Below are 12,338 nucleotides of genomic sequence, written 5' to 3'. Positions count from 1 at the left end.
ATGGGGGTGAGACGATGGAGATGAGATGATGGAGGTGAGATGATGGGGGTGAGATGATGGAGATGAGATTATGGAGATGAGATGATGGGGGATGAGATGATGGGGGTGAGATAACAGGGGTGAGATGATGGAGATGAGATGATGGGGGTGAGATGATGGAAATGAGATAATGGGGATGAGATGATGGAGGTGAGATGATGGAGATGAGATGATGGGGGTGAGATGATGGGAGGTGAGATGATGGAGGTGAGATGATGGGGGTGAGATGATGGGGATGAAATGATGGGGTGAGACGATGGGGGTGAGACAATGGAGATGAGATGATGGGGGTGAGACGATGGAGATGAGATGATGGAGGTGAGATGATGGGGGTGAGATGATGTGGGTGAGATGATGGAGATGAGATGATGGAGATGAGATGATGGAGATGAGATGATGGGGATGAGATGATGGAGATGAGATGTTGGAGATGAGATGATGGGGGTGAGATGATGGGGGTGATGAGATGATGGGGTGAGATGATGGGGATGAAATGATGGGGGTGAGATGATGGAGATGAGATGATGGGGGATGAGATGATGGGGATGAGATGATGGGGGTGAGATGATGGAGATGAGATGATGGGGGTGAAATGATGGAGATGAGATGATGGGGGTGAGATAACAGGGGTGAGATGATGGAGATGAGATGATGGAGATGAGATGATGGGGGTGAGATGATGGAAATGAGATGATGGGGATGAGATGATGGAGGTGAGATGATGGGGGTGAGATGATGGGGGGGTGAGATGATGGGGGTGAAATGATGGGGAAGAGATGATGGGGGTGAGACGATGGAGATGAGATGATGGGGGTGAGACAATGGAGATGAGATGATGGGGGTGAGACGATGGAGATGAGATGATGGAGGTGAGATGATGGGGGTGAGATGATGGAGATGAGATGATGGAGATGAGATGATGGAGATGATATGGGTGAGATGATGGAGATGAGATGATGGGGATGAGATGATTGAGATGAGATGATGGGGGTGAGATGATGGGGATGAGATGATGGAGGTGAGATGATGGAGATGAGATGATGGAGGTGAGATGATGGGGGTGAGATGATGGAGATGAGATGATGGAGATGAGATGATGGAGATGAGATGATGGAGGTGAGATGATGGGGATGAGATGTTGGAGATGAGATGATGGGGGTGAGATGATGGGGGTGATGAGATGATGGGGTGAGATGATGGGGATGAAATGATGGGGGTGAGATGATGGAGATGAGATGATGGGGGATGAGATGATGGGGATGAGATGATGGGGGTGAGATGATGGGGGTGAAATGATGGGGGTGAAATGATGGAGATGAGATGATGGGGGTGAGATAACAGGGGTGAGATGATGGAGATGAGATGATGGAGATGAGATGATGGGGGTGAGATGATGGAAATGAGATGATGGGGATGAGATGATGGAGGTGAGATGATGGGGGTGAGATGATGGGGGGTGAGATGATGGGGGTGAAATGATGGGGATGAGATGATGGGGGTGAGACGATGGAGATGAGATGATGGGGGTGAGACAATGGAGATGAGATGATGGGGGTGAGACGATGGAGATGAGATGATGGAGGTGAGATGATGGGGGTGAGATGATGGAGATGAGATGATGGAGATGATATGGGTGAGATGATGGAGATGAGATGATGGGGATGAGATGATTGAGATGAGATGATGGGGGTGAGATGATGGGGATGAGATGATGGAGGTGAGATGATGGAGATGAGATGATGGGGGTGAGATGATGGGGGTGAGATGATGGGGGTGAGATGATGGAGATGAGATGATGGAGATGAGATGATGGGGGTGAGATGATGGGGGTGAGATGATGGGGGTGAGAAGATGGAGATGAGATGATGGAGATGAGATGATGGAGGTGGGACATTGTTGGGAGGTCTTCTGACACCCGGGCTGCTCTGTAATGAAGATGGAAGGACGGGTGACAAACATTCTATACAATTTCTGTAGAGCCCATTGGAGGTCTCTGTAGTTATACAGATAATGAGAGAGATGATTGAGATTTCCTGTGCCAGTCACAGATTTCCCAGATGATGGAGAATTTATTCCTCATCCCAAGTTTTATCATTACAGATGGGGGATGGGAGAATCAGATCCACCAATAATAATCTTAGTCAGGTCCTACAATCTTCCACAAGGTTTTACCTTTACAGAAAAATACCCCCATCCCCCGAGGTCCATCCAATGTGTCAGTATAACTGAGCCAATCAGATGTGTGTTCTCAGCCTGTACACATGACAGCCCAGCACACCCGGCATACAGTCTGCTATCCCAATGGTTGGATGGAGATGAGTGTGTGGCCCCTGCCATGGTGAGGGCCCCTCACTTTTCCATCATTTCTTACAGAGCTCAGTATGAGCCCCTCCCCCCTTCCATCATCACAGAAACATTTCCTCCTCTAACACTCTCATTTTATTCTTCTATGAAGGTATGAAGGAGGCTGGATTGTATATATAAAGAGGTGAAGATAAGAAGATGGTGTGTGGGAGCCCCTCCCCCTCTCAGGTAATACACGGATTCGGATATGAAGAGAATGTCCGGAATGGATGATATCAGAGTAAAGTCACATCAACTCTCAGCTTTTATTTTCTCTTTCTGATCCTTAAATATAGAATTCCAGTAATAGTAATCTTTCTCTTCTTTTCCTCTTCTAAATGGCGTCATTTCTGCTCAGTATTGCCCACTTCCTGTGTTGTTGTGTGACCGGTGCCCCCTTCACACCACTGATCTGATAGGGGCACCGCGCATGCGCGCTCCCATCTATTGTACTACAAGCCTGCGGTGACACACTGGCTGCACCACCCATCAGATCACCGCTACAGCTCCGCCTCCATTGTCATCTGATTGGAGCCCCACCTCTGCCCCGCCTGCTCTCTATGAGTGACAGCAGCCCCCGTACTTTCAGAGCTGCATGTGGATTGGCTCCTGGATGATGTTCTGTGACAACGGCACAAGGACCAAACATTACAACAAACTTTATTCACACAAGACACTGTCCTGTTATGTCAAATTTACTAATAATACATTTTAGTGACTCAATTTTCATTGGGAAAAAAAATGTTTTATTTTAACCATCACCACCAATCATTGTGTGTCACCCCCCAGGAAGATTCTGTGTCACCCCCCCAGGGCATTGTGTGTCACCCATCTATTCTAACAGCTAAGGATGAGCCGAACACCCCCCTGTTCTATTCTCAGCAGAACCTGCGAATAGACCTAAACTTCGTGTGAACTTTAGAACCCTATTAAAGTCTATGGGACTCCAACATTCAAAATCTAAAGTGCTAATTTTAAAGGCTTATATGCAAGTTACTGTCCTAAAAAGTGTTTGGGGACCCGGGTCCTGCCCCAGGGGACATGTATCAATGCAAAAAAAAGTTTTAAAAACGTCTGTTTTTTCAGGAGCAGTGATATTAATAATGCTTAAAGTGAAACAATAAAAGTGTAATATTCCTTTAAATTTCATACCTGGGGGGTGTCTATAGTATGCCTGTGAAGGGGCGCATGTTTCCTGTGCTTAGAACTGTCCCTGCACAAAGTGTCATTTATGCAGGAAAAAAAGTCATTTAAAATCACTCGCAGCTATAATGAATTGTCGGCTCCCGTAATACAGAGAACACTCATTGAAAGTAATTGATTAAATAAATAAATAAAGTGTGGGGGTCCCCCAAATTCAATTACCAGGCCCTTCAGGTCTAGTATGGATATTAAGGGGAACCCTGTGTCAAATAAAAAAAAAAAAATTGACGTGGAGGTCCCCCTAAAAATCCATACCAGACCCTTTATCCGAGCACGCAACCTGGCAGGCCGCAGGCCGCATTCACTGCACCAACACACTACACTATACTCACACACTATACTAACAGTATACTAACACTCTACACACACACACTACACTACACTATACTCACACACTATACTAACAGTATACTACACTATACTGACACTACACTATACTCACACACTATACTAACAGTATACTACACTATACTGACACTACACTATACTCACACACTATACTAACAGTATACTACACTATACTGACACTACACTATACTCACACACTATACTAACACACTATACTAACAGTATACTGACACTACACTATACTCACACACTATACTCACACTACACTATACTCACACACTATAATAACAGTATACTAACACTCTACACTGACACTACACTATACTCACACACTACACTAACACGCTACACACACAACATACTCACACTCTACACTCGGAGTCACAATAAATGAACACACTAACTCACTAGTAGTAAACCGAGCCCGGCTCTATATATCTCCACTCCAACACTGCAAAGGCTTCCTATGAGAAGGAACCATTTATAGTGTGGGTGGGACTATGAGCACTGAGCCCTGATTGGAGAAAGTCATCATAACTTTGTCCAATCAGGGCCCTGAAAGTGCTGATTGGCAAAGCTTTGCACCTGACCGCTGGCTTCATCCAATTAGGTCCTCTAGAATGCACTGCGAAGCTCACAGTGCATTGTGGGGCGCTCAGCGGGTAAATATCCCGCCGAAGTAATCGCAAATTTGGGTGTTTGGTGAACGGGTGAGCAGGTGATGTTCGGGGGGAACTTTTGCTCGGATCAAACTGTTGGCCCATCTCTAGTGCTGATCAGTCCAGTTCCTGGATTCCGGCTTCTCCGCTCTATAAATCTGGATCACTTCCTAACAGAAAATAATAAAACCCGTCCTGGCTGTTCCAGGGATGGGAATGGGGCCGACCTTCAATATTCTGAATACAATCGTCTCCTCAGTCGGCTCTGCTGCTGATATTGGGATCTGCAGATCTTCCTCAGGTCACATGATCCCAATTCTTCTGTGGATGGAAAGTAGCCAAATTACTGATATGACGAGTCCCTGTGTAACATGGAATGATATTCACATCACATTCACATATATATGTATTGGTGACACATTTCATGGAATGTATACAATGTAATATCTCTGTGTAATTGTACAATTATCTCTTGTAGACGGCCGGAGATTTGTCTGGTGATTGTGTCCCGGTGTTGTGTCTGCTGGACCTCTTCCATGTATAGAGGATCTCCTCACCGACACCTCGGATTTCTCTGCAACCCTCTAAAGGAAAGTCTTCTACTCTTCATGGATATAATGGTCGCCTCTCATTATCTTGTATAAGAACAGAACCCGATCCATCAGCAATCCCAAGGAGAGACGGAGATCTCATAGCCGGCTCTCTGCTGCCTTATATCAGAGTTTTTCTTCCACAACCAGAACTTTATCCCCCTGAATGACAAGCTTAGCCAAGTCATCCCATTTCTAGAAGTTCATCTTTACTTCTGCCAACTCCCCCATCTCTGCTCTGCATGACTCTCTGCCAACACGGCTCCTAAGATTTCATTGTGCCGAGTCCGTTCAGCCGCTTCGCCTTTCACTGACAACTTGCTGCAATTTTTATTATATCATCTAAATGGATTTATCCACCGATTGTTCTGATTACATTTCATGTCTGATATATTTTATATGAGGATCATGTATTATTCCCGGAGGATTTCATGTCATGGAACATTACCCAAAGGGACGCGATTATCCCGATTGATTATTGGGCCACCATTATTGTAATGTACAGGGATAGGGACAATTGTACTCAGGTTGAACTGGATGGACTGGTGTCTTTATTCAACCTTACTAACTATGACTATGAAAATATTATTACCTAGTTATTGGAAGGTGTTATTCTCTATAGATTTACCCCATTGAGGGTTTTTACTCATCAATAAAGTTTTGTATATTTTATTAACCTTATTCTGTGATTATTACCAACTTCTTCTCAGCTTGTTCTCCACAGCAGATACCCTCTCACCTCTCCCTTCCCCCCTCACCTCTCCCTTCCCCCTTCTCACCTCTCCTCCCTTCCTTCCCCCTCTCGCTCCCCTCCCTTCCCCCTCTCGCTCCCCTCCCTTCACCCCCTCTCGCTCCCCTCCCTTCCCCCTCTCGCTCCCCCCCTTCCCCCTCTCGCTCCCCTCCCTTCACCCCCTCTCTCTCTCCTCCCTTCCCCCCTCTTCCTGCATTCCTCCTCTCTTTGCACTCTCTCTGCCCTCTCTATATTTACCACATAATATGTTCCTAACATATAATGTATATACAGTATCTGACAAAAATGAGTACACCCCTAAGTGAAAATGTCCAAAATTGGGCCCGAAGTGTCAATATTTTGTGTGGCCACCATTATTTTCCAGCACTGCCTTAACCCTCTTGGGCATGGAGGTCACCAGAGCTTCACAGGTCACCACTGGAGTCCTCTTCCCCTCCTCCATGATGACATCACGGGGCTGGTGGATGTTGGAGACCTTGCACTCCTCCACCTTCCGTTTGAGGATCCCCCACAGATGATCAATAGGGTTTAGGTCTGGAGACATGCTTGGCCAGTCCATCACCTTTCCCCTCAGCTTCTTTAGCAAGGCAGTGGTGGTGTTGGAGGTGTGTTTGGGGTGGTTATCATGTTGGAATACTGCCCTGCGGTCCAGTCTCTGAAGGGAGGGGATGATGCTCTGCTTCAGTATGTCACAGTACATGTTGGCATTCATGGTCCCCTCAATGATCTGTAGCCCCCCCAGTGCCGGCAGCACTCATGCAGCCCCAGACCATGACACCCCCACCACCATGCCTGACTGTAGACAAGACACACTTGTCTTTGTCCTCCTCACCTGGTTGCCCCCACACACGCTTGTCACCATCTGACACCAAATACCTTTATCTTGGTCTCATCAGACCACAGGACATGGTTCCAGTAATCCATCTCCTTAGTCTGCTTGTCTTCAGCAAACGGTTTGTGGTCTTTCTTGTGCATCATCTTTAGAAGAGGCTTCCTTCTGGGATGACAGCCATGCAGACCAATTGGATGCAGTGTGCGGCATATGGTCTGAGCACTGACAGGCTGACCCCCCCACCCCTACAACCTCTGCAGCAATGCTGGCAGCACTCATACGTCTATTTCCCAAAGCCAACCTCTGAATATGACACTGAGCACGTGACCTCAACTTCTTTGGTGGACCATGGCAAGGCCTGTTCTGAGGGGAACCTGTCCTGTTATACCGCTGTATGGTCTTGGCCCCCGTGCTGCAGCTCAGTTTCAGGGTCTTGGCAATCTTCTTATAGCCTAGGCCATCTTTATGTAGAGCGACCATTCTTATCTTCAGATCCTCAGAGAGTTCTTTGCCATGAGGTGCCATGTTGTACTTCCAGTGACCAGTTTGGGAGAGTGAGAGCGATAACACCAAATGTAACACACCTGCTCCCCATTCACACCTGAGACCTTGTAACACTAACGAGTCACATGACACCGGGGGAAGGAAAATGGCTAATTGGGCCCAATTTGGACATTTTCACTTAGGGGTGTACTGACTTTTGTTGCCAGTAGTTTAGACATTAATGGATGTGTGTTGAGTTATTTTGAGGGGACAGGAAATTTACAGTTATACAAGCTGTACACTCACTACTTTACATTGTAGACAAGTGTCATTACATGAAAAGACAGAAGAAAAGATTTACACAAATGTGACTAAGGGGTGTACTTACTTTTGTCAGATACTGTATATATGCACACAACATAGAATTTGTACCATAAAATAAATGCATGATTCCTATATATTGGCTCCAAGTTAGATGTACAGACTGCAGGTGGACCATTGAGGACACCTGGTGGTGTGTGAAGAAATTACAGCCCAGTCCAATCACACCTTGCTATGGGTAGTAAGAAGGTAGGTGCAGGCAGGAGAAGCAGGAATCTCCTGAGGTCTCTGGTGAAGCACCATCCCCTTCTATGGAAATATGAGTCTGTCAGAGCTGCAACCAATGCTATAGGTAAGAATAGGGAAAAGATGTCTGTGCTGTGTACAGTTGAAATAAGAGACTGACAGATATCATACACAAGGTGGAGGGGATGGTATTGGGTGAGATCTCCTCGTGCAGGGAGGACGGTATCGGGTGAGGTGGGGTCTCCTCAGGTGAAGGGGATGGTATTGAGTGAGGTGGGGTTTTCTCGGGTGGGGCGGTATCAGGCAAGGTGAGGTCTCCTCGAGTGAGGACGGTAACAGGTGAGTTGGGTTCTCCTCGGGCGGAGAGGATGGTATCAGTCGAGGACAGTAACGGGTGAGGTGGGGTCTTCTCGGGTGGAGGGGATGGTATCAGCAAGGTCTCCTCAGGCGAGGATGGTAACAGGTGAGGTGGAGTCTCCTTGTGCAGGGAAGACTGTATCAGGTGAGGTGGGGTCTCCTCAGATGGAGGAGATGATATTTGGTGAGGAGGGGTCTTCTTAGGTAGAGGGGGTGGTGGTATCGGGTGAGGAGAGGTCTTCTCGGGCGAGGCCGATGGGTGAGGTGGGGTCTTCTCAGGTGGAACGGACGGTATCAGGCGAGGAGGACGGTAACGGGTGAGGTCGGGTCTCCTTGTGCAAGGAGGGCAGTATCGGGTGAGGTGGGGTCTCCACAGGTGGAGGGGATGGTATTTGGTGAGGTGAGGTCTCCTAAGGTGAAGGGGATGATATTGGGTGAGGTGAGGTCTTCTCGGGTGGAGGGGACGGTATCGAGCGAGGAGAGGTCTACTCGGGCCAGGAGGATGGTAACGGGTGAGGTGGGGTCTCCTCGGGCCAGGAGGATGGTAACGGGTGAGGTGGGGTCTCCTCGGGCCAGGAGGATGGTAACGGGTGAGGTGGGGTCTCAGGCGAAGGGGATGGCATTAGATGAGGTGGTGGTCTCCTTAGGTCCTCAGGTGGAGGGGATGGTATTTGGTGAGGTGGGGTCTCCTTAGGTTCTCAGGTGGAGGGGATGGTATTTGGTGAGGTGGGGTCTCCTTAGGTCCTCAGGTGGAGATGGTATTTGGTGAGGTGGGGTCTCCTTAGGTGAAGGGGATATTGAGTGAGGTGGGGTCTCCTCAGGTGAGGGGGATGCTATTGGGTGAGGTGGAGTCTTCTCAGGTGGAGGGGACGGTATCAGGCAAGGAAAGGTCTCCTTGAGCGAGGAGGATGGTAACGGCTGAGGTGGGATCTCTTTGTGCAGGGAGGACGGTATCGGGTGAGGTGGGGTCTTATTAGCTGAAGGGGATGATATTGGGTGAGGTGGGGTCTCCTCAGGTGGGGGGGGGGGGGTGGCATTAGAGATGAGTATGGGTCTCCTCAGGTGGAGAGAACAGCATTAGATGAGGTGGGGTCTCCTCAGGTAGAGAGAACAGCATTAGATGAGGTGGAGGTCTGCTCAGGTGGAGGGGGTGGTACTAGATGAGGTGGGGTCTCCTCAGGTTGAGGAAATTATATTAGGTGAGATGAAGTCTTCTCAGATGGAGGGGGATGGTATTGGATGAGGTGAAGTGAGGTGGAGTCTTCTCAGGTGGAGAAGATTAGATTGGGTGAGGTATTGGGTGGGGTGTGATCTCCTCAGGTGGAGGCAAAAGTACGTGCTGCCCCCCCAAATGAGCTCAGGTGTTCCCAGTAGTAATCCACCATCATACAAAGACATTGTAGACAGTTGAGCTCCTCCAATCTTGTGGTTGGTGAAGACCCTTTTCTATTCCCCATGACTGTCCTCCTGAGATTTCCACCTGTACACAATGTCAGAACATGGCCAAACTTTATCCCAAAATTCATCTTTTATTATTATAAAAATACTTAGAGAAAAGGCAACCCTTCTCCTGGACACTCCCACAAAACTAAGGCAAACTGGGAGTAGGAGGGGCTATACTGTTTGCCAGTGTCCCATTCTTCCTGTAGGAGGCAGTATAACCCGATAGTCTCTGAATTCCTGGGCCCCTCAAAGAAGAAGAGATAAATACAGATTTTGTTTCCTTGACAGAGAGATTTCAATGGTAACATGGAAGGGTCGTCAGAACAGCTGGGGCCCCCGAAGACATACAGCACACCAGCCAGGGGCCCACCCCTAGAGCCAAAGATTCCACCTGCTGCTAATAGGTCACTGAAAGATGACCTATCACAAAGGGGCATCTATGGTGTCAGCTGGATCAATATTACCCAGATGGGTTCCTATCAGATCACTGGACAGGAGAGGGGCCCCCAGAGCAGATCCGGGCCCTCCTCTTTCACTCCATCCATGGACAGGTCCGCTTATCTTCTCAATTCCTCAGCAATGCCACTGACTGTCCTTGTTATACATAAAAAAAAAATGTATCTCCATAGGAAATTCAGCCATGGAAATATGGAACAGCAAAGCACATTAATAATGTGTAAGTCGCACCCAACAGCAGTAATGTAAATCTAAAGTCTGATTCCATTGGAGGGCCCAGAGTGGAAGGCCAGCCTCCATCTTTGTCCATCCACAATGCACTGTGAGATGTGATGACACTGGGCGAGGCTCCTCGTGTACTGATTGGCTGGCTATGAATTGGGCCCCCAATATGGCGGCACCACACCAGCTGACGTGTTCAGGGACATGACTCCTCCCTATAACCCCATCTGCAGCACCCCAATATACACGTATGTTCTCCTGCGTGATGTCCACATCTGTCACATGACCTCTGTGTCCACCATCAACCTCTCAGATTTCATGTAGTTCCACTATTTGGACACCAGGGGGGTCAGTTCTCTCCCGCCCACCGCGTGCCGTGTCCGGTGTCGCTGAGTTTTGTCTGTGCGAATTTCAGTGCCACCTCCAGAACGTCGTCCAGGTTCTCGCAGCTTCCGTTTCCATTAGCGGAACCCTTTGAACCGCCAGCCTTACCACCCATCGCCGAGCAGACCGCCACCGCCCAATCCAGGGCAGACAGAACAGGGGAGGGAAAAAATATATGGAAAGTAGTGTTGCGCAGTACTGGATAGGTAGATGTTAACCTGAAAATGTAATAGATTATGTCCGCATCACAGTAATAAACAGAATAGATGTGCTGTCACCCAGACTAAAAAGGGTGATATATAGGAGGCCAAAATTGGCAAAATGACATAAAAATGATGCTAAAGTGTGAATAAATCTGTGTGAGTATCCTCTAAATCACAATGTGAATATCATAATACATAAATAATCAACAAAATAAAATAGTGATTCTTGATGCGATTAACAGAAAATCGCATAAACAGTGCCAGTGCTGAACAGTGAATAAAACTATAAAAATGTCTACTACACCATAAAATAAAACCAATATACATAAAGAAAAGTCGCTAAAAAACAGGATTATGTAAAAAGAACTTAATAGTGACTAAGAAATCGCATAAAGTGCCAGTGCCAAGAATTATTGTAGATAAATACGTATAAATATCTTTATACCATATGCTAAATCGTGTAGGTGCGGTGAACATGTATAAACGGGCGACATAAAACAAAGAAATAAGAGCGTGTAAAAACCACACAGAGATAAGATCTCTTAAAAACATTAAATCAAATAAAATCGCAATCAATGTGCACGGTGATTTAAAACTATATCAACCAAAAAATATAATTAAAGGGGTTGCGCAATCACATATATCAGGTTAGTGTCCATTCAAGATGTGCAACAACTGGTGGCGATTATATCCAAAATCGCATGCAACAGAAACGCATATGGTGCTGGTATTTGATTTTTTTGTGCACTATAAGATCACGGTGCAATCGGTGATTGTATTGGTGATGGTGACTATATCCCACGTGGTCCTGTGCGCTCAGGGTATGGATGTCCCCTTACCTTACAGCTGTAAGGTAACAGCGTTTGACATATATATCCTCGGGGTTCCTGGTAATCCTTATCCCTCGAGGTCCTATTCTTGTTGCCCCAAAGACCTGACGTCTCCTGCCTATTGCGCCGTGTTGATCTCCTCAAATGGACGCTCAGCGATACTCAGCATGGGGGGGGGGGTTGTTAGGTTGCCTCAGCAGTAGATTTATGTGAGGGTTAAGCAGATAAGGAAGAGGGGAGCCCCATAGTGTAGTAAGTTTGAACAAAGTTTGAATTTTATTTGAATATACTGAATACAATACTCACAAACATATAGAGCTTTCTTGTAAGGTATAAACGAGCCTCGAGCTCGATTACGTCACTTCCGGTAGCGTCCCGACGCGTGTTCGTCACGGTCACGTGACTTCATCAGGGGATGACTAGTGTACAGGGAAGTGTCCTTAAATAGAGACAATGATTGCTAATACGGTGGCCATTTTGGGGAAGACCCGGAAGTATCCCGGCGGCCATTTTGCGGGTTACATTGTCGCCGGAAGTATGCCGGCGGCCATCTTTTTGGTTGGAACATCATGTTTCTATGTCGGCGGCCATTTTGCTGTTGAAATCGTCGCCGGAGGTCTAGGCGGCC

At 47.3% G+C, this 12,338-nt stretch overlaps 1 protein-coding gene and 1 pseudogene across 10 annotated transcripts in view; one reads left to right on the top strand and one right to left on the bottom strand.

The window, feature by feature from the left end:
- The window catches only part of LOC143981456 (NACHT, LRR and PYD domains-containing protein 3-like), a 158,704-nt gene extending 152,846 nt beyond the window's left edge, over positions 1 to 5,858 (top strand). For 9 of the 10 annotated variants that reach the window (XM_077479321.1, XM_077479327.1, XM_077479325.1 and 6 more), the window contains one exon: positions 5,071 to 5,858. In XM_077479321.1, coding sequence (XP_077335447.1) covers positions 5,071 to 5,236 — 166 coding nt within the window. In that variant the 3' untranslated portion in view covers positions 5,237 to 5,858. Of the gene's footprint in view, positions 1 to 2,494; positions 2,572 to 5,070 lie in introns of all 10 variants that reach the window. The other variant, XM_077479323.1, reaches the window with a different exon arrangement.
- Positions 5,859 to 9,681: 3,823 nt separating this feature from the next.
- The window catches only part of LOC143981421 (alanine--tRNA ligase, mitochondrial-like), a 64,923-nt pseudogene continuing 62,266 nt past the window's right edge, over positions 9,682 to 12,338 (bottom strand).

Source organism: Lithobates pipiens, unplaced genomic scaffold, assembly GCF_037356315.1.
Source record: "Lithobates pipiens isolate NorthernLeopardFrog02 unplaced genomic scaffold, aLitPip1_a1.2 Scaffold_157, whole genome shotgun sequence".
Classification (NCBI taxonomy): Eukaryota; Metazoa; Chordata; class Amphibia; order Anura; family Ranidae; genus Lithobates; species Lithobates pipiens.
Note: the sequence above shows the minus strand (reverse complement) of the source record. Positions and strands in the feature narration are given on the sequence as shown.